A 23,747-nucleotide genomic window follows, 5' to 3' on the forward strand; every position below is an offset into this window, starting at 1 on the left:
AAGCATCGCTTCGCATCAAAGTGGAGTCGCGCTGCAGAAACGGTTGATTACAGAGCCGCTGCAGACCAAACCCTGAATATCCATAAGACTTTATTCATACGTCCGTATGACTCTGAAACTCGGAAAAATCCGTATAATTTACGGACAATCCGTATAGGTTGACATGTATGGATTTGAGGAAACAAAAAATTTGCTAGTTCTTTAAGACGGCGAGATTTTGCAAGAAGACGGAAATCCGTCCAGACTGTGAATAAACATCCAATTTACTTATGTTTTAATAACCGCGACCTTTGATTGGACTAAGCGGTAGAAGATGGGTGGATGGATGTTTGTGATTTCAAGGCAGAAAAAGGCCTCGAGACAGTACAAGGATTATATAGTTTAGCAATTTATTCAACAACTTCGTATCATAGAAGTATGCTGCCCGGTTTGGTGGTTAAGTGCAGGAACCAAAGCTTTTTACATGCAGATGGTTTCAGCACAGATTGAAGCTATAATGTGCCCCCTTACTTCTCATTTTTCCTTTGAAGAGGGGGGGAAAGAAAAAAAATAATTCACAGCAGCTGATGAAACTTTTCCAACAACCAGGTCAATGACATTAACAACTAAATTTTCTGTCTTGGACTTAAAATATAAAGGAAAACAAGTAAAAATCTACAATGAAAATAAAGCAGTAAAAATCAAAACCTTTACAAAAGACACTGAGTAAATTAATCCAATACATACGTCCAGGGACCTGCACGTTATTCATACACTGCTCAGCGGCTTTTCTGTGTATGCACATTGGTTAGTTTTTAAATTAATTATTGTAAATACTATGAAAACAAAAAGGCAAGACACACAGACAAGCTCAGAAACAGATCTTTAACATTAAACGGCTCTGGAGTCCCTGCTCATCCGCGGGACTTGAACAGAGGGATGAATTAACACCAGATCACGGTCACAGTGGCGTGGAATGTCGCAACCATTTGTTTCTGATACGTTACAGGTGCTTTGGGGGGAGGGGGGGACTGCGCATTTTAAATGACTTCTCCCTTAGCTTTACTAAATCTGTTTTCTGTGCAGCAGTGCGATAAACTTTGTGGCTGCCCAGAGTGTAAGAATGAGTTCCTCAGACCAAGATCAAACCAACTCAAGCACACAGGTCAACAATAGGAAGAATAAGAAGGATTAACACTTCAGGTGACACGACTCCATATGGTAGGTAGCTTTGATCTGTGCCTGGTGAACTCGGTGTTTCTATCTGACCTATCGCCCTGTTTGCTATGCAGCGTTCACATTCTCTCGCCTTGCTGGGTGAGGGTCTTGTGTTTGTGCGCACATGAGAGAATGAGACTACTGGTGGGCACACTGCACCCCCGGACCGTGGTGGCCACCCTCTTCATCAGAGCTGTCGTTGTAGGCCTCTCTGCGGCCACCTGATGACGAGCTCTGGTTAACATCGTAATCCTGCAGGTCCACCTCCTCCGTGTCTCCAGTGATGATTGGTGGCTCTGACCGTGAGGGCAGCATGTCCTCCAGCTCCTACAGAGGAAACACAGCCAGAAGGTTAGCGCTCACAGCAAACGTCTCTCTCACTCACACACACACGTCAGTGAGTGCAACAAGAAACTGCAGTGTTTCAGAAAGGTTAACATCAGCCCACAATTCCATGAGGAGAATCTCTTTTTACACATTCGAGATAATGTAGTAATACAGTCAAAGTGTACTTTTAAACTAAACTTATAAATGTGACCACATTGCACGTGTACGTGGCTTTCATCCTGCGAGCTTAAGAGCAGAGTTGTTACAAGGTGTTTTTAAGTTCAAATTTGTCTTTTATTAAAGAGGCTTTTAATCATGTTGACGATGGTTTTAATGACATCTAGTGGTAATGTGTCATACAGCAGCCAGTCGGAGGTTACATAGGCTGTGCGGTCCCGTGATCCTCACAGTTTCACATACTGACATGACCCCATACAAAACTAGTATATTCGCTATCTGAGCATGCGCAAAAAAAAAAGAAAAAAAGAAGCCTGTTCTGTACTGAGTTTACCTTTTCTGTGTGCAGAAAAGAGAGCTGGTTTCAATTTATGGAGAAAAATAACCCGCCTGTAAACCTGATTCTGGTCCACAATCTCAGTCTATGACAGTGGAGCCAACAAAGTTTGGATTTGAATAAAACCAACAAGTGAGCAGCTCCAAGCAGAACACACACTGCAGCAAGAACTGAGATAAAAAGAAAATTTGCAGAGGACAACCATCAACCACAACAATGAGAGAGCGTTAGAAGTCTTACATTACTGTTTCATTCTGAGAGGTTTTCGGTTTTGGCGGCCTCTCAGCAGATGAGGAGGAAATATTTTGTGATAGTAATTCACGTTCATCAGTAAAGTAAGAAACCAGACTTTTTTTAAAACTAGTGTTCATGAATAAATCAACGTATTAATTTATTAATGAATTAATAAATTAATTAAAATTACATAATTAACAGGGAAAAGGGTTGAGCTCCTCTTCTAAAAATGTTGTCTAAGGTTCTAAAAACATTCTGGATTCACAAACAATTCCAACGCATTATAGAAACTGCATAATTTATTACCACCCTTGAAAAATTTCAGTTACCCATTTTATAAAGACGACGCAATCTACAGCCCATGGATCCCCACGGACAATGCACTAGTAGTAAAAATAATAATAATGATAGCAATAATAATGATAATAACAAGAGAGTTGCAGCAGTGATGTCTGAAATCCGTCCTCTGGCACTGTTAGCGATCATGCTACATATAAACCGTTCCACAGCCAGCACTCATGGTTGCAGGCATGCAGGTGGTAAAATAATTTGTTAACAGCAGTCAATCTAATTAACTGTGCGAAGCACTTTGACATGCATCACCTTAAAGTGTTGAATAATAACGTTATTATCATTATCACTAGTGTGCTTGATAATGAGTCATCAGAAGTGTTTGTGTGCAAATTAGGGCTGGGCAACTAACCAAAAACATATTAAAGGCAACAGCTGGAGCCAGTTTAATTGTGGTAATTCTGTTAATAATTCAGCAGTTTGTTCCAAGTTGTAAGACGATGCTACCTGCCAGCTACAGAGTCTGACATTTTCAACATAAAAAACAAACAAAAATGAGATCATCACAGCACCTCCACCTAGCAGAAACCAATTTAATAGGGGAAAAAAGAAAGGTTGCATCTGCTGGCGTCTGACACCCAAAATATTCTAAACCTGAAAAATACATGACGTGTGCGTGTGTATGCACTGTGAAGACAAAACCAACACGACAGACAGATGAGTGACGTCATACCGCAAGTTTCTCAGGACTGATCCAGTTGTTGCTGGGGAACTGGACATCAAACTTGACATACAGATCTCCCTTCTCAAAGGGGTTACGATACTGTGGCATGCCTTCTCCTCGCACCACCCTCACTGAGCCTGGACAAGTTAAAATAGAAAATATAATGCAATGCTAAAACACCCTCAGGTGTATGAGCAATGTGTTGTTTATAATTTGCAGTGGTTAATTAATTATTAAGGTCCTGTTTTCAATCAAAAACAATGTTTATGTTTAAATGGCATCTGTGGGAGGCTTTGCATGTGTATGTGTACATGAGCTTTTGACAAGAGTGGAAGTTGTGCAAATTAAGGAATATTTGTAGATCACCCTATGTGCATTTGCAACTCCATAGGAAGTTAATGGAAGCTAGCATACATGCTAATGTCTTGTTAATGACTGCTGTTATTAGGTTACAAAAACAGCACTTTAAATTTTAGAAGTGTTTATTTCTCACTAGCTTTTACATAATATGAGAAATGTGTATATAAACACAAAATGAAGCAGTTTTGGAGAGAGCAGCCATTGATGTCACAGTGCAGCTCTCCTCTGATTGGCTGTCACGCCTGCCACTCAAAAACAAACCAAACAGATTGAAACAGAATTTGACCTTTTAACCTCTTAAAATAGGTCAAGGTTAGCCATCTTTGAACATGTCCAAGGTCTGTGTCCCAAGAATGTTCCCTGTGATTTTGAAAACTCTGGCAGTAATAAGACTGGAGTTATGCTGAGCACAGAGATGGGTGCAAAGACTTCGCAGTATCCGAAGGCCATATTGAATGGCCTCGGATAAAAACTGAGTTGCTTCAAGGCAAAACAACTTAAAATGTAAAAAGAAAGCCAATACCTGGTTCAATGACTTTGCCGGCAGGGTACTTAACAACGATTTGTCTGCCATCTAAATGTTTCAGCATAAACTGGAAACCGCACAGCGCCTCCACAAGGCCAATCTTGTGGTTCATAAAGAGGTCGTTGCCATCACGCTTGAATGTCTGAAAATGAAGAGAGAGAGAGAGAAAAAAGAAAGTGACATTTGTCAGATTGTCACAGCGGCTTTTATCACAGATACAGAGGTGACACCCTTGAGTGATGCCGGATCCTAATGAAGGAACTCAGACACGTGCCATCCTCGAGAATACATGGTGATCATATATACTGTTCAGGAACAAGTTTAAAATTTAAAAAATAATGGCATTCTTTATCATCAGCAATTATTCAGATATGACATGACAATATCAAGAGCTAAAAGTAACTCAGTAGTACAGAATTATTTTTAGCTTAAACTGTGACCACAAGCAGCTACCAGTGCAGCGCAGGTCAACCTGTAACCTGCTGGTACTTGCGGGTTGACCCACAGGTCACGCAAGTCAGAAAGTGACAGATCTCACAAAGAAATCATTGACAGATATCTAAATGGCATACAACAGACTAAGATGTGATAATCCTTGTTTTTTCTATCAGTGTCTAATGTTTTTGAAAACACATTTTACCTCAATGATATTGAATCCATCACAACATAGACTCCTTGGCTCCGCCCATAGGCCAGCTCAGATTTGGGTCATTACTCAGGGTTCTCACCAGCATTATAACAGCGTAACGGACTGTTACACTGATATAAAACGTCACACTGCAGCTGGGCTGTTACGTTGTTTTTGAGTGTGTGTGACGGGAAAATAATAATTCTGCCTTTTGTGCTCATTCAAGTCTCTAAACGAGACTCTTTCTGCAAGAATCGTCCCCCGCTTCACACAGACAGTTTTTATTTGTTCGTCATTAACATGCCTTTTTTGTGGAGCAGCTAACGACATGGCTCTCTGCCGTGGACTGGAAGATAAATATCTCCTGCTTCTCTGGTTCCTAAACTAAAGTTAGTGTCCCTTGTGAAAATAATAATGATAATATCCTCCGCTCTGTGTCTGTTGCGGGATTTGCTGTGGCTCTCTGCCGAGGTGGAAAGACGGATCATTCTGCAATCAACTTCAAAGCGAATTGCCGTTTTAAATCAAATGACACCTGTTTCCAAACGTTGGAAAAAAAGAAACTACAACCTCATCTGAAAAAAAGCAGTTTTTCCCCAAAATGAGACGTGCTCCGTTCCATCAGGGGAACTTATCCCAGTGTCTCAGTGCTCCAGACTGAGCACAGCAGCGCAACAGCGCTTCATGCGCAAGTACTATATGGGAGGCCGGGACCAAAGTAACATTTTACATTTAATATCCCTCTGAAACACTGTTGCCTGCATTTTGAGGGCCAAATTTTGTTAAGCAATTGTTTTTTTTTATCTTTGTGACAACCTTACTTTAAAGCCAAAAGAAAGACGCATCAGACCAAAACATGAAAGAGTGAAGAAATGTGTGTCACTGCACAGGAGAGAATTTATACACAGCAATTTATTATAGAAAATCCTTACAAATTTTTTTTTTTAACTTCAAGATTAATTTCTGATTACATTCTGGAGAAGAGGAAAAAAAAAAGAGAAGAAGGCGGCCCTTTATAACCTCATAAAGCAAAAGCTTCAGTGGGGTTGAAGCTTAAGCACTCCCCGGTTTCTTAAGGTGATTTTTCCATCCCATTACGCTGAGAAAAATATCCTGCTGAGAACCCTGTTACTCAGTGCATATTTTATCAGATGGGAAAGTGCAGATCAGCTCTCATTCAGGGCTGTGAAATGAAAATTGTGAAATCTGAGGAAAATTTGCAGGGGGTCTGGAGGGCGCAGGAGCTGTGGTCTAGGGCGTGGTGGGGACCCAGAAACCAAATTAATTTTTTATGTAATGATACATTTTCACCATCTCCTGGAACAAAAAAAAAAAATATCTCAAAATTAGTGCACATTTAAATGATCCTATATTCAACCTTTCATTTTAACTGTCAATCATAATGTTGAAATAACAGAATATGACATGGAAGTAGGACCTGGAAAGAATTTCCTTTTAATTGTAAACCAAATTATGCATTAACTCAGAACAGTTAAACTACACAAAATTTATGAAGACTGAAAAGACTGTTAAAGCATTTCAAAAAAAAAAAAAGCCGAGAGAATATTTAGAAAATCATGGTATAATTATTAACATACCTTATTTTAAAAAAGCCACATATTGTGTAAATCCACTCAAAGCCAGTGTCTTTTTCCCATGAAAAAAAGTCTACATTAATAAAAACTTATTTACATTCTTATGTAAATTCATGTAAATCCATTACTTAAAGCCACAATCTTTTTTTCCAATGAAAGAAAGCCTAGATTAATGATAGAAAAGTCACAATCTTTTCTAACATCCCATTTGAACAGCACAATGCTTATTTTCCAGAGAGAAAAATTCTTACTGTGTTTTCCTGAGGGCACAGTTCACTTTCCCCGTTCTTTCAGGTGTGTTCATGAAGCCAGCGACAATTCCTTGGATTCTTGTCCTTATCAGACTTTTTCAAACCATCTTTCTTGCTATCTTCTCTCTGTCCGATCATGCTCCGTGACACAGACAAGCTGAAAAATTCTTCTTTTAAAAACTTGAGAGCTAAGTTTGCAGTGTCCACCTGTTACTTTTAGCTTAAGCGTCTCGCAGGAACCACACAGCGTCACCGCAGCAACCAACCATTCCCGCTTTACGCCAACTGTCATAACAGCCAAGCTTTGAGTGGCATTTATCCTCCGCGAAGTTCTGCGGATCTGAGGAAACTGATTTGTATCTTCTAACCAGGGCTTTGAACCGGTTCAAGGAACGAAAACCGGGAACTTTTCCTGTTTTACATGGAACAGAAACGAAACCAGAAATTTTATTTCCGTAGCCTACAAAAGTCATTCTTCTCCTGCGCAAGTTTCTATGACCCGCTGGGGTTCACTTCCTGTGTGACGTCGTTCGCTGACTGAATGGAGAGAGCGGGAAGGTGGACTACTATCACGTCTCCACATCTTAAATAAGAGGTAAATATTGCAGTCTATCTTTATTCAAAAACCTGATCACTGAATGGGCTGAGGGATTTTGTGGTTGCCCACCAAGTGGCATAGCCACGTGACTTTATAATGTCATTGACGTTTGTGTTGACAATCCTTCGGTTAACAATAAACAACACATTTGAAATAATTGTTTATTATTTCTTGTCTAATTTAATGAAGGCTGTAATAGAATTTGCCTACATATGGCTTAAGCTTGATGAGACGGATAATTTTATAGCCATTTTTTAAACAGCTGACGGAACGTAATTAACCGTTCCAGGAATGAAATTTTTTTGTTCTAACCGGTTCGGGAACGTCTATTTAATGGTGGAACCCAAAACCGGAAACGTTAAAATGCCGTTTCTGTCCGGAACGAACCAATTGTGAAAAAAAATATGGTTCAAAGCCCTGCTTCTAACACACAGAGCAGTGTCAGCGGACTTATAAAACTTGCACGATGTCGAAAACAAAAAAACAACAAAAAAAAACAAACAAAAACGCTTTGCGATAGACATTTTAAAAACTCAATGACAATCACGATTAAAGAGTACAACACTAACCCCCCACCCTCCTCCCCATGACCAAATCGGTGGAGTTTTCACAGCCCTGCTCATGGCAGGAATGGGTGTTTTTTTTGTGTTTTTTTTTTTTTTTAATAAAAAAAATTAAAAAATAAAAAACACAAACCTTGACCCTGTGCATCAATAACAGGTATAAAGTTGGGAGAAATGGTCCACCCACCTCATGTTCTTTTTCTTGCAGAACAAGTACAATATCTCCTGGCTCGACGCCAGGTGCCTGGTCGGCTTCTCCTCCAAAGGTAATTTTCTGGCCATGCTTCATGCCTTTGTCCACATGCACCTCCAGAATCTTCACCTCCTTCACAACCTTCTTGCCTTCACATTTTTTACACCGGTCTTTGTCACTAATAACTTCACCTGAGGAAATACGTTCCAACACAGGCAGTTAATACATAGTAAAAATGTCAGACTGCCGTTTCACCTGTTGAGCCGTACACCTTACCTTCTCCATTACAATCGGTACACACCGACTGCATCTGTTGGACCATCCCTGGGGCCAGCTGTCTGATCACTACACGCATGCCACGACCCCTACAAGTTGTGCACTTTTGTACAGCGCCCGTCTTACCACCTTGCCTGTGTAAATACCCATGAAGAAAGAAAAAGATGATCTGTAATATCCTGTACTTCTCCATTGTTCAGCTCTGAATTGAAAGGACACTGTTGGCATTTCAACTTACCCATTACAAGTGCTACAGAGTACATTCTTGCTAAGTTGCAGTTTTGTCGTTTTTCCATTATAAAGATCTTCCAGTGATACCCTGTGGAAAAAAAGCATGCACGCTTTAGTACAAAACAACTTACAAAAACAAAAGGACAGGAGCCAATACCAATTCCAAAAGCATCAACAAAAGATCAAGAATTTTACTTCACTTGCTTAATAATTAGCCAAGAGGTGAACATGAGAGCTTACTTGAGCGGATGGACCATATCCTCTCCTCTCCTTCGACCCCCATTTCGGGAACGACTGCTCTGGCCACCCATGAAACCAAAGAGTCCACCTCCAAAGATGTGGGAGAAGATGTCGTCCATACCCGGGCCACCTCCACCTCCTTCCCGCAAGCCTTGTTCTCCATAGCGATCATACAAGTCTTTCTTTTCAGGGTTGGTCAGCACATCATAGGCAAAGCTAATTTCTTTGAACTGCAGTCAGAAGACAAAGCAAAATGCAAGGACATAAAAAAAAACTCACAATTTGATTAGACACAATCTGTATCTATCTATAAAGCAAGAAGCATCTGTGTGAGTGAGAGTATGTGGCTCGCATATCTCTCCAACTGTTTGTTAGATCAGCCTCAGCTATCTGATATGGCTTGCGGATGGCACAATGAGGTGCATCCTTTATTATGAAAATTTTGGGAATTAATTTTCAAAACCTTTATTTTGATTAACATTGTAACATTCATACTTCCAAGATGGTGTGACTCGGTGATGGTACTGCCAGCAAAGTTAAACAACATCAGACAGTACATGATGCTCACACCATTTCACAACAAAAATACTGCAAGTACCATTTAATGATCAGCTGCTCCGAGGGAAGTGTCCAGCCAGCATCCCAGCCCCCGTTAGTGTTCCTTGCGACTGCGACTGAGTTTAACTTGACAACACCGAGATGTTAGCTAAAATCCTTTTTTTTTTTGCCAACACCAACAAATTTCCCACTATTTGCACAACATTTCAGTAAATACATAAGCTAAATAAAATCTTATATTTGCCATGAGTTCAAGTTTAAATAAACTGCTGAAGTGGAATACTGTGTTTCAAATATTCCAAATGTTCTGTTTACTTTTGTCTGCGTCTCTTCCAATAGCCTGTTTTATAGGAATCATTTTATTTCCATATAAGTGATAACAGATTTTTTTATAGTAATTAAACCCATATGACATTTTCCTGTGCTGCTGTGCATTACAAAGCAAAATTCAGTGTAAATCATCTGAGTAGAGCCTTTCTCACAGATATTTATGTTTTGAGGACCAGCCCCCCCCAAACACCTTTGTTTGCATACAAAAAATTCACAAATTTCTGATTATTTAGCTGATCTTACCTTGTCACCCGCATTTGGGTTCTTGTCTGGGTGGTATTCTTTTGCCAGTTTCCTGTATGCCTAGAATTACATAAGAGGACACATTTATTTCTTAATACTGTCATTGCTGCCATTTATTCATTTATTTTCCAATATATTGTGGTGTACAGGTGAAAGTTCAGCAGTTTGTTAATCACAAACTTTTCTTCTCCTGCCTTTGAAATGAATGTATTTTCACCACTACAATTCCTATTCACTGCCATTTCCTTTGCCATGTCCTCCACATGCTAAAACCAACATGGGTCCTGGACAAGTACCATTCAGACAGACAGCTGATCCATCAACGACCTCCTGCAAGTGTCTGTGTGTCAAAGTAGGCATGTATGTGCCACATGCTGGTGATGAATTCGCGCCCTCTTGAACTCTTCTAGCTGGGGCCGTCACCACTGAGGCAACTGCATTCTGGATCACGATCAGTGAAGCATGCTGCATGCCTACTATGTTGTAGCTGATGTTGCATCACAATACAGGACTTACACTTCCAAGTCTCCCAAAGTAATCACTGATTTGACACAAAGGCATTCCAGTAGTACCAAAGGATCCTCTGAAGAAATGTTCTATTAATGACTGAGTCATGCTGGGTCTTCTCCAAACCAGCTTGAGTCCAGAGCTGATAGGATGGATCAGGGTTGGGAATGGCCACAAGTCCATGTCTGAACTCCAGTCATGAGCTTTTACTTCTTAAGGATCAATGCCATCAATTGCATGTAGCGTCTCCTTGTAGCGAAATCGCTGCTTCATCGAAAGGATTGCTGTAGCGCGTCAAAACAGAGCATACAAAACAGAGGTGTTTTTAAAAGACACTGAACATTTCTGCTTCGGCTTTTGCCTGTAGTGGGTTTCCCCACAAAATGGTGCTACACGATGCATCATAGATACAACCCCCCCCCCCAAAAAAACCCAAAACAAATGAAAAGGGGTCTATGGGATCCTAGCAGACAGCCTGTTGTCGGCCACCCCAGTGGAAAAACAACGCACATTGAGGAGTCCGATGCGAAACAGCGGACGATTCTCATTTCTGGCCCAAGTCCCGGTCAGTGATTGCAATCAGCAGAAAGGTGAGTCAGGCTGGACATCTTTAACTGGCTTTGACAAAGGTTGATCGATAACTGTCTCTGTATATCAAATCGAAATCAAATCAATTTTATATATAGCGCCAAATCACAACAAACAGTTGCCCCAAGGCGCTTTATATTGTAAGGCAAAGCCATACAATAATTATGGAAAAACCCCAACGGTCAAAACGACCCCCTGTGAGCAAGCACTTCTTACCTTATAAGTAAGAAGAAGAATTTTAAATTCTATTCTAGAATTAACAGGAAGCCAATGAAGAGAGGCCAATATAGATGAAATATGCTCTCTTCTTCTAGTCCTCGTCAGTACTCTAGCTGCAGCATTTTGAATTAACTGAAGGCTTTTCAGGGAACATTTAGGACAACCTGATAATAATGAATTACAATAGTCCAGCCTAGAGGAAATAAATGCATGAATTAGTTTTTCAGCATCACTCTGAGACAAGACCTTTCTAATTTTAGAGATATTACGCAAATGCAAAAAAAGCAGTCCTACATATTTGCTTAATATGCGCATTGAAGGACATATCCTGATCAGAAATGACTCCAAGATTTCTCACAGTATTACTAGAGGTCAGGGTAATGCCATCCAGAGTAAGGATCTGGTTAGACACCATGTTTCTAAGATTTGTGGGGCCAAGTACAATAACTTCAGTTTTATCTGAGTTTAAAAGCAGGAAATTAGAGGTCATCCATGTCTACGTCTGTAACACAATCCTGCAGTTTAGCTAATTGGTGTGTGTCCTCTGGCTTCATGGATAGATAAAGCTGGGTATCATCTGCGTAACAATGAAAATTTAAGCAATGCTGTCTAATAATACTGCCTAAGGGAAGCATGTATAAAGTGAATAAAATTGGTCCTAGCACAGAACCTTGCGGAACTCCATAATTAACCTTAGTCTGTGAAGAAGATTCCCCATTTACATGAACAAATTGTAATCTATTAGATAAATATGATTCAAACCACCGCAACGCAGTGCCTTTAATACCTATGGCATGCTCTAATCTCTGTAATAAAATTTTATGGTCAACAGTATCAAAAGCAGCACTGAGGTCTAACAGGACAAGCACAGAGATGAGTCCAATTCTGAGGCCAAAAGAAGATGATTTGTAACCTTCACTAATGCTGTTTCTGTACTATGATGAATTCTAAAACCTGACTGAAACTCTTCAAATAGACCATTCCTCTGCAGATGATCAGTTAGCTGTTTTACAACTACCCTTTCAAGAATTTTTGAGAGAAAAGGAAGGTTGGAGATTGGCCTATAATTAGCTAAGATAGCTGGGTCAAGTGATGGCTTTTTAAGTAATGGTTTAATTACTGCCACCTTAAAAGCCTGTGGTACATAGCCAACTAATAAAGATAGATTGATCATATTTAAGATCGAAGCATTAATTAATGGTAGGGCTTCCTTGAGCAGCCTGGTAGGAATGGGGTCTAATAGACATGTTGATGGTTTGGAGGAAGTAACTAATGAAAATAACTCTGACAGAACAATCGGAGAGAAAGAGTCTAACCAAATACCGGCATCACTGAAAGCAGCCAAAGATAACGATATGTCTTTGGGATGGTTATGAGTAATTTTTTTCTCTAATAGTTAAAATTTTATTAGCAAAGAAAGTCATGAAGTCATTACTAGTTAAAGTTAAAGGAATACTCGGCTCAATAGAGCTCTGACTCTTTGTCAGCCTGGCTACAGTGCTGAAAAGAAACCTGGGGTTGTCCTTATTTTCTTCAATAAGTGATGAGTAGTAAGATGTCCTAGCTTTACGGAGGGCTTTTTTATAGAGCAACAGACTCTTTTTCCAGGCTAAGTGAAGATCTTCTAAATTAGTGAGACGCCATTTCCTCTCCAACTTACGGGTTATCTGCTTTAAGCTGCGAGTTTGTGAGTTATACCACGGAGTCAGGCACTTCTGATTTAAGGCTCTCTTTTTCAGAGGAGCTACAGCATCCAAAGTTGTCCTCAATGAGGATGTAAAACTATTAACGAGAATCTATCTCACTCACAGAGTTTAGGTAGCTACTCTGCCCTGTGTTGGTATATGGCATTGGAGAACATAAAGAAGGAATCATATCCTTAAACCTAGTTACAGCGCTTTCTGAAAGACTTCTACTGTAATGAAACTTATTTCCCACTGGGGGAGTGGGTAGTCCATCAGAGTAAATGTTATTAAGAAATGATCAGACAGAAGGGGGTTTTCAGGGAATACTGTTAAGTCTTCAATTTCCATACCATAAGTCAGAACAAGATCTAAGGTATGATTAAAGTGGTGGGTGGACTCATTGACATTTTGAGCAAAGCCAATCGAGTCTAACAATAGATTAAATGCAGTGTTGAGACTGTCATTCTCAACATCTGTGTGGATGTTAAAATCGCCCACTATAATTATCTTATCTGAGCTAAGCACTAAGTCAGACAAAAGGTCCGAAAATTCACAAAGAAACTCACAGTAACGACCAGGTGGACGATAGATAACAAATAAAACTGGTTTTTGGGACTTCCAATTTGGATGGACAAGACTAAGAGTCAAGCTTTCAAATGAATTAAAGCTCTGTCTGGGTTTTTGATTAATTAATAAGCTGGAGTGGAAGATTGCTGCTAATCCTCCGCCTTGGCCAGTGCTACGAGCGTTCTGGCAGTTAGTGTGACTCAGGGGTGTTGACTCATTTAAACTAACATATTCACCCTGCTGTAACCAGGTTTCTGTAAGGCAGAATAAATCAATATGTTGATCAATTATTATATCATTTACTAACAGGGACTTAGAAGAGAGAGAGCTAATGTTTAATAGACCACATTTAACTGTTTTAGTCTGTGGTGCAGTTGAGGGTGCTATATTATTTTTTTCCTTTTTGAATTTTTATGCTTAAATAGATTTTTGCTTGTTATTGGTGTTCTGGGAGCAGGTACCGTCTCTACAGGGATGGGGTAATGAGGGGATGGCAGGGGGAGAGAAGCTGCAGAGAGGTGTGTAAGACTACAACTCTGCTTCCTGGTCCCAACCCTGGGTAGTCATGGTTTGGAGGATTTAATAAAATTGGCCAGATTTCTAGAAATGAGAGCTGGTCCATCCAAAGTGGGATGGAGCACTATATATAGCACTGTATATACACAACATACAATAAATAAAGGGCACAGGATATTGCACATATGAAGATGCTACAAGGAAAAAGTTGCTACCAGATGCTACAGTGTATTCTATACCCTACATTCTATACGGCACAGTTCTATCGATTTGTATTCAGCCGTCCCAGAATCTGCGTGTTTTGCACCTCAGGCTACAGTACTGTCTACCTGAGGGCAGGAAGGAAAACAGTTTGTTAAAGGGATGTGGTCCGTTAGGCAGCACGGTGGCTTTGTGGTTAGCACTGTTGCCTCACAGGGAGAACATCGTGGGTTCAATTCCCGTGGCCTTTCTGTGTGGAGTTTGCATGTTCTCCCCGTGTTTGCGTGGGTTTCCTCCGGGTGCTCCAGTCTATTTGTGGCCCTGCGACAGACTGGCGTCCTGTCCTGGGTGTATCCCACCTTGAGCTCTATGACTGCTGGGATAGGCTCCAGCCCCCCGTGACCCTTAATTGGACTAAGCGGTAAAAGATGAATGAATGAATGTGGTCCACTAAAGCCAGGTATGTGGTCTGGACCTGCAGCCTTCTGTGGGTTTTTTTCCCCCCCAAGGTCTGACAGACAGCTGGATCAAGGGCCAGAACCACCTCACCCTGGAGTGAAGTGGCCTTGGCCACTGGAGTGTGCTTGCATGAGCAAACCTTGAACCTTCGTGCGCATGCGTGAACTTTTTCACACCTGCCGACTGCATCATTTTCTGGTAAGCAGCCTTTGTGTGGGACGTTTGCTGTGCGCTCGGCAGATTTTCATTTCAAAGAAAAAGGCGGAACGACTGGAGCAGCGCCGCATCGAATTTTGCCAGACACTGGGCGACAGCCAGGTGGAAACCATTCGGATGATTCAGACGGCTTTTGGTGACTTTTCAGTCGTGCGAGTATCCGAATTGTGGAAGAGGTGGGCATGTCACAGCATGTTCTGTGAGACTTCAACACAAAGGCGCATATGCGCCGCATTCAGCAGCAGCATGAATTTCACAGCCACTCTTTTCATGGCCAAATCTTCTGTCACAGTGGAATGTACCGAAAAAGTGCTGATGTCCACCTCTTGCGCAATTAGAAATGATCTGGTCATTTCAGCATGTTGATGGCCGACCGGAGCGTGGCTCGCTCTCCACCGTTGTGCGGACGTCTTTAAACCGGTTGTACCGCCCCTTAACCTGTGTGATGCCCATAGCATCGTCACCGAAAGTTGTCTGAATCATCCGAATGGTTTACACCTGGCTGTCGCCCAGTTTCTGGCAAAATTTGATGCGTTGCTGCTCCAGTCGTTCCGTCTTTTTCCTTGAAATGAAAATCCGCCGAGCGCACAGCACACATCCCACACAAAGGCTGCTTACCAGGAAATGACGCAAAAATGCGCACAAAGGTTCAAGGTTGGCTCATGCAAGCACACGTGATTCAAATCCATCAGGTTTTTGCAAAAAATAAAAAGGTCCGATACTTTTCTAACAGAACTCATTTACTTTAAGACTCAATAAAATGTTCAATTTCAATTTAATCAGCTTATAAAGCGCCAAATTACAACAAAAGCCATCTCAAGGTACCTCACACAGAACAGTTCAACATAAAAAATTAAAACAAATAAATAAAAATAAAAAAATTCAAATACCTAATTAAAAACAGAAGTAAAATAATAAAACAAAATAAAAATTACTCATAAGAAAGAGAATAAAAATAGGTTTTTAAGTCTTGACTTAAAAATGTCCACGGACTCCGACTACCTCACTGAGGGCCATGTACTGGCTAACCCAGAATGAGATTGCAGTCAGTTGTTTCTGTAGTTTAACTTTCTTCCTTTGAACGCGAGCTGTGCACGTGAACGAACCGTCTGTGAGTAAATGTGGATATGTCTGGAGTTATACTTGATGTGGACATGTCCTGTCTCTGGCAATCAGTCTGTGAGCAGGAATGTTTTTTTTTTGTTTTGTTTTTTTTTTTTAAACAGTTGTGAGAGATTTTAAAGTAAGACCGAGGAGCAGCAGCAGCAGCCAGGATGAGCATTTTTTTTTTTTTTTACCTGTGCTCTTTGAGCGTGTAGTTTCACAGCATTGTGTACACGGTATAAAAACAATCCTGCGTAATTTATAATTCGGGAACACAGCAGAAATCATAAATTGTTGATGGTTAACACTGTATTGTGTGGGCATGGCTTCTAGTCACGTTGAGTACCATTGCTTTGCCCTGACTTGCGTTGAAACTACTTCCTTTCTGCATCCTGTGATCAACGAAAAAAAAAAATTAAACATGTTTAATTTTTGATGTCCGATTCGTTTCGTCCTTTGCAACCCTCACAGTGTTGCGGCGTTGAGCTACATTGTCTCAGCACTAAGCTGAATCCATGTGGAGTCGTCATGACGGCGTATGATGCAACTCTAAGTGGGGCCGGTGTAAAAGGGGCTTTACTTTGTGCTTGGGAGAAAAATGACACTCATTTTTTATTAAACTAACTGTACAGCCAGCCACTCAACACCCAGTCGGCATAATTACAGAGCACTCCCTCCCGCTATTCTCAAGTAGTCTAACATGAGGGCCGTGTCGTTATGCAGGTCACATGGCCCATGTCTGAGTCCCTCCATAAATGACTGTGACAAAGTTAGAAAGACTGATAATTACGATTTTAGAGACACTGGAACCACACAATCTCTGGACCAGAGGTAGTGAAATGAACACTCATTCATTGACAACCACCTGTAAGTCGCTCTCCTTTTACAGCACAAGCTTTCTTTGATTACTTTAAGAAAATAGAAGACATTAGGTTAAACATATCCCAGCATGTCTTAACCCAGCCACTACACCCTGCTATTGAGGTGGGCTCCATTACTATTACCTAGATTTACAAAATTTGATAGTATCTCACTAGGCGTGCTGACGAAACCCGTAACGTCTACAAAAAGCACAACCTGCTTATTTGATCCTATACCAACAAAACTGTTTAAGGACCTGTGGCCCACTCTTGGGCCGACTGTGCTGGAAATTATTAGTCATTCATTAACCTTTGGATTTGTTCCTAAATGTTTCAAATCTGCAGTGATTAAACCACTACTTAAGAAATCTAATCTTGACCCAAGTGTATTGAAAAATTACAGGCTGATATCAAATCTATCATTTTGCTGTAAAATTCTGGAAAAAGTGGCTTCACAGCAGCTCGAAAACTGCTGGTAATGTCATCTACATAAAATCCTTACAAGACTGCCTTGCATCAGTGAAAAGCCGGATGTCTAACAATTTCCTACTTTTAAACTCTGATGAGACTAGAATGATGGTTCTTGGTCCAGTGAGACATCGGCATCAATTTGACCAGCTAACACTTAGCCTAGGCTCATGTGTCATATCACACTGACAAAGTGAGGAATCTTGGGGTAATTTTTTGATCCTACATTATTCTTTGACCTCGACATTAGGGATATTATGGGGACTGCTTTCTTCCACCTGCGGAATATAGCCAAGAATCGTCCCATCCTGTCTATGGCTGATGCTGAGACCCTAATTCACGCGTTTGTCTCTTCTAGATTGCACTAGTGCAATATTCTATTTTCTGGTGTACCGCAGTCCAGCATTAGGGGTCTCCAATTGGTTCAAAATGCTACTGCCAGATTTTTGACAGGAAGCAGAAAGTTTGACCACTGGCTTCATTTCCCCGTGAGATCAGATTTTAAGGTTCTGTTACTTACTTATGAAATTGTTCACCGACTGGCACCTCCCTACTTAGCTGACTTAATTAAATGCTACGTACCGGCCCAGGCTCTGCATTGTCAGGGTGCAGGACTAGTTTGTGTCCCTAGGGTGAATAAAAAGTCTGCGCGTCACAGAGTTTTCTCTTATCATGCCCCTGTTCTGTGGAATGATCTCCCTGCGTCAATAAAACAGCCAGATTCTGTAGAGACTTTCAAGTCCAGACTTTAGCATACTGGTATAGTATGTTACTATATATATATATATATATATATATATATATATATATATATATATATATATATATATATATATATACCCCTTTTAAATTAATTATATTTGGAGGTGAGCAGGCCGCAGCATCAGCTTAATCTAAAGTTTGGGTCTTTTAGTGAAAGTTAGAGGTAGTGGCTGGTAGGGCTGCAACAAACGATTATTTGGATCATCGATGAATCTGATGGGGTTTCGACACGATTAATCGGATTAGCGGGGAATTTTTTAAAAATGCCAATGTGCCAATGAAATAATTTTTCTCTCCTTCCATCACTTTATTTAACAACAGAGCATTATTTGAAAACTTAACTTGAAAATCAACAAATCGTCAAATGTCCCTTGGCTGTCAAAATATAAAACACAGAATAAAACAGTTTATAATAAAGAACAAAAATAATTATTTCAAATGGCATAGCTTTATGAAAGTGCTGAGTTGCCATAAAACAACACTGAAACATAAATGTTATAAAATATTTTTGTTGCTGCAAATGAACAATTAGCATAAACAGTTAACCATAAAACCTAAATCAAAAACTGTAGCCTGACTCATATGTGCAACATTCTCTGTATAACTTGTAAAGTATGTGGTCATTTCACAATGACTGATGTGACTCATGTCTCTTTCTCTAAAACTGTATTGTAGCATAATAAGTTATTATTACTATTATTATTGTTGCTATTATTATTAATATATAAATAAAAATAAATTTAAAAAATATTAGAATAACATAACCATAACAGGTCAGTTTAACATAAAAAAGGTAAATATTCCTCACAGACATATGGGGTTTTAGTGGGGAAAAATTAAGATAAAGTGAAATAAAACAAATGAAACCAATGAAGCAGCAGCTCGAAGCACTCCTTCATTGGTTCAAGATTCAAAGCAAAGCTCGGTTGATTATATGGAAGAAACGAAACATTTGCGGTAAAACAAAGTTATTTAGCAACTAATCGATGACTAAATTAGTTGACAACTATTTTAATAATCAATTTTAATCGATTAACTCGATTAGTTGTTTCAGCTCTAGTGGCTGACAATCACCTTAGTATTTCTTGTTTTTCTTGCTGATTAATGCTGACAAATTATACTGTATTTGTTGTCTTTCTGTTGCCTGATTCTGTTTTTCTCTCTGAAGTGAAGCTCCATCCAGAGATGGGAGTGGTGTCTACTTCTGTAACCTCCCATCCTGTGCACCGGCAAAATTTCCTGTATTTTCATTTTGTTAATTGTGTCTGTAGCATGGCCCAAGCAGAGGGTCACCCCTTTGAGTCTGACCCGCTTGAGGTTTCTTTCTCAAATCATCAGAGGGAGTTTTTCCTTACCACTGTCACCTGTGTACTTGCTCTGGGCATTGGTAGGTTTTTTTTTTGTGTGAAGCACCCTGAGGCAACTTTGTTGCGATTTCACGCTATATAAATGAAATAAATTAAATTAATCTGGTTATCATGACGATCTTGGTACCACATGTATTAAAGTCATTATGTTTTGGTCTATATCTCCCTTAATATTTATTATATTGTGCAATTTTTTTAAATGTGTTCTTCACACAATTGTCTTCAAGGATCATATATTGAATGTGATTGACAGTACACTAAAAAAGTGTAGCGAGTCCTGAAAACAGGATAAATTTGTGCTCTCAGAGGTATTGCAGAGGTGTCATTGACCAGCGCGGGCCGGCAGGCTGCCAAAACAATATGATTTTACATTATGTTTTGCCATATAAAGTCTAGATCCTGTAGTCAGTGTAGTTTACATGCTATCTATATGGTAACAGTCACTATACAGTGAATATCAATTCAGTAATGCCAGGCTGACTCGTTTAAAATAAAATTTTGGAATTATCTACCCCTTTTTCGGTGTGCTGTCAATAAAATTCAATATTCTTTTTTCAATTCTTCAAGAAAATTTTGCAACAAACACATTAAAAAAATAAGTACAACAGGACAAATATTAAGGGCGCTATGGACCAAAACGTATGACATTTCTACAAGTGGTACAGATATCGTAGTGGTTCCGAGATCGTGTTACCGCTCGTACTGACCGCAGAATCGTGCAGTTCGAAGGTCTCAAGACACAGAAAGCATTTAAGATAAAAACTTCAAAGGGTTATTTCGGCAAACAATTTGCGTGTAGTCATAATCACGTGACACAAATCGTCCAATCAGAAGCGCTTTGTAAGCATAGAATTTTGTAACGTTAATAAGGCTAGTACAGACACTAAGCCATAGGCCTGTTGTTAATTACCACATGGCAGTACTGGGCCGGTCAGTGTGTCAGATTTTATGTTGATCATGTCAGGAAATGTGCCGGATAGGAAGAAAAACAAGCTTTAAGGTAAGAATCTCGTAGCTGTAGCCACTCCGTTTTGGAGTTGGTGAGTCGAGTCATCAGGGTCCCTAACAACGACCACGCTAACAAACACGCGCTAGCCGAAAACATTTTCCACAAAGATCCAAGTCAAAAATAACGTTTTACGTTCATTTAATTCGTGACATTCACTACACAAAATGTGGGCTCATACATTACGATACAAAAATGAATGCCACTTTCAGGAATCTTCAACAATTACTTGCTAGCGAACCCGTAGGACAACCCGCTAAGCTAACGTGAGGTCGATGACTTGTCTTAAGCTAATTTAACTCAACTTCGCTGTCAGTATTATCGAAATCAAAGCAATTACACAGGGTAATATTTTTGAAAGATCCACTTCGCTGTAACCTCGTTTTAACACTTTAATAGAACATCGTCGCTATAAAAATCCAGGCCAGCTAACAGGAGCTAGTTACGCATAGCAACGCATTTCCTGGTTTGGTTGAGTGACTCACATTTACACTGAGTACAGACAACGTGTCAAAACTGTATTAAATAACTCATTTAATTACCTTCTTCAGTTCATTCTCGGACGCAGATGGCGATACCCCGAGAAGGTCATATAGTTTTGTGTCGGCGACATTAGCCATGATGTTGCTACAGCGAGAAGGTGGAGAGACAAAGAGAAAAAGAGCCGGCGGAAAATCTCCTCTTGTCTTGATGCCCGGAACATTCGTTGCCGTGTGTGCTCGCTGCTGCCCCAGGCTGCGGGGAGGTACTGATGTTCCGTTCAAAGACATATTGTACACCAGCCAAACATCATCTCGACCCTAGTGTATTGAAAAATTATATCCTGAAAAAAAGTGGTTTCACGGCAGCTCATGGACTACCTCACTGAGAATAATCTTTTTGAGCCGTTGCAGTCTGCTTTTATGAAATATCACTCCACAGAGACAGCGCTCATGAATGATCTTCTGTGACCAATGGACTCAGACACCACTACGGTTTTGGTGATGTTAGATCTTAGTGTTGCGTTTGATACCGTGGATCATATTTTGCTCGATAGGTTGGAGAATCTTTTTGGGATTACTGGAAGTGCCATTGCGTGGTTGATGTCATACCTGTCCAGTCATTCTCAATGTGTTTTGTATAATAACACTACCTCTAACCTTAGTGACATGAGATTTGGGGTTCCACAGGGATCTGTTTTAGGCCCCTTGCTTTTCTCCCTGTATGTAGCACCCCTTGGGCGTATGCTGTGGCGTTTTGGTATTGCTTTTCATTGTTATGCTGATGATACTCAGTTGTGCATGCCGATAACTGCGGGAAATCTCATTCCCATAAAATCCCTGGAGGACTGTGTTCTATCAGTGAGAAGCTGGATGTGTAGTAGCTTCCTACTTTTAAACTCTGATAAGACTGAAATGATGGTTCTTGGTCCAGCGAGACATCGTCATCAGTTTGACCAGCTGGCGCTCAGCCTGGGTTCGTGTGTCATACATCATACGGACAAAGTGAGGAACATTGGGGTAATTTTTGATCCCATGTTGTCCTTTGACCTCTACATCAGGGATGTTATTAGGACTGCTTTTTTCCCATCTGCGAAATATAGCGAGGATCCGCCCCACCCTGTCTATGGCTGATGCTGAGACCCTGATTCATGCTTTTGTCCTATTTTCAGGGTTACCGCAGTCCAGCATTAAAGGTCTTCAGCTGGTTCAGAACGCTGCTGCCAGACTTTTGACACGAAGCAGAAGGTTTGAACATATCACACCCATTTTGGCATCTTTACACTGGCTCCCTGTCTCTGTGAGAGTAGATTTTAACATTTTATTACTGACTTATAAGGTTGTTCATGGCGCCGTCTTATCTGCCAGATCTGGTGGAACCCTATGAGCCAGCCTGGGCTTTGCGGTCACAGGATGCGGAACTTCTCTGCGTTCCTGGGGTGATGAAGAAGTCAGTGGGTCAAAGAGCTTTTTTAAATTGTGTACTTGAATTTTTTTAATTTTTATTTATTTTAATTTTTATGTTGAACTGTTCTGTGTGAGGTGCCTTGAGATGGCTTTTCTTGTGATTTGGCGCTGTATAAACTGATTAAATTGAATTGAATATTGGTACTATGGAATTGTATAAGAGTTATAATGAGTAGATGAAAAGGGGATACGATCAAACAAGTGAAAACTTCTTCCTGCTCCTTTTTGAATATGCAATTTGTAATCTTTAAAATGTGAACATTGCTATTATTTTTTGTATGTCTTCTGTTCAGTATTCTCATAAATATTTTTTTCTTTTCTATTTTTTATGTTTGAAATAAAATCATTCATTCATTCATAAAAACAAATGAAAAAGAAATTGTTAAAAATGACATCGGTGCCAGTTGAAATGATGTGGCAATGCAGGAAGTTACTATTAGGGTGTGGTCACACGAGGCACTTTGGACCACTCCCCCAAGCACATTACACTCCCAAAGTCTAGTCTTTTTTTTTCTTTTTTTTTTTTTGACTAGTGTGAGTACTCTGGGCCATAGGACAGACTTGCCGAGGTGGTGTGGGGCATGTCCCAGCTGGACTCAGCTGCAGCCCCATGTAGTATTATAATACTATCACAGTATCACAGTATTATATTATGACAAAATATGTAATGACAGAGCATGAGACTGGGACTTCACATCACTGACACAACTGTTCCATTTAACAGTTATTGCTAATATTACAACTATCACTCCTTGGATAATAGAGTCTTCATTTCATTCAACAACATCTGGATTAAAAACAAGTCAGGTGTCTCACCTTAGTCATGAACGTGAATCGTGAGCAGCGAGCACACAGAAGCACAGGACAGAAGTAACACATTGGACTACACCTGAATCTGCCTTGTGTTGAACCAAATAAGGGTGGCCAATACGGTTTCCTTGTGTAGCCTGCTGTGGTATCTTGATCCCACCACCACCACCTGTGTGAGGAGGGCCTCAAACAGGTCTTTGCTTGGGGCCTCCAAATGTCCAAAACTGGCCTTGAACTCCCCAAGTGGTGATACTTGATACTACCAGTACAAAAGCCAGGAAGCATAGAGTGTTCGTGTCAAAGAGGCCATTTAGGCTGTAAAACCTTTACCAAAACCAGAAATACGTAAGTCAAATTCATTTAGTTATGCGTTTGTGTAAACATCTGTAATACCAAGTACATGGCAGCAGATGGCGGCAAACTACACTGTATTATAGTTTATTTTCTCAAAACTCTTCCACACTTTGAAAACCCCTGGCTTTTTAGACACATTTCCTGAGACAACTCACTATTTTCTCAAATCTTCACACACAATTTTAAAAACTCACACCCAACAGTACAAACATCTAACTTCTGGGTCCCGATCA

The 23,747-nt window shown here is 40.2% G+C and overlaps 1 protein-coding gene across 1 annotated transcript; it reads right to left on the reverse strand.

Moving 5' to 3' along the window:
* Positions 1-375: 375 nt before the first annotated feature.
* Positions 376-21,102, reverse strand: dnaja2a (DnaJ heat shock protein family (Hsp40) member A2a). Its single transcript, XM_034185311.1, has 9 exons — positions 20,947-21,102; positions 9,880-9,939; positions 8,749-8,978; positions 8,516-8,596; positions 8,278-8,411; positions 7,996-8,192; positions 4,171-4,315; positions 3,297-3,424; positions 376-1,524 (listed from the first exon to the last, which is right to left on the reverse strand). Exons 1-9 carry the CDS (start codon positions 21,022-21,024, stop codon positions 1,336-1,338), a joined length of 1,242 nt encoding a protein of 413 aa, XP_034041202.1. The 5' UTR covers positions 21,025-21,102; the 3' UTR covers positions 376-1,335.
* Positions 21,103-23,747: the final 2,645 nt, after the last annotated feature.

Source organism: Thalassophryne amazonica, chromosome 2 (genome assembly GCF_902500255.1).
Source record: "Thalassophryne amazonica chromosome 2, fThaAma1.1, whole genome shotgun sequence".
Classification (NCBI taxonomy): Eukaryota; Metazoa; Chordata; class Actinopteri; order Batrachoidiformes; family Batrachoididae; genus Thalassophryne; species Thalassophryne amazonica.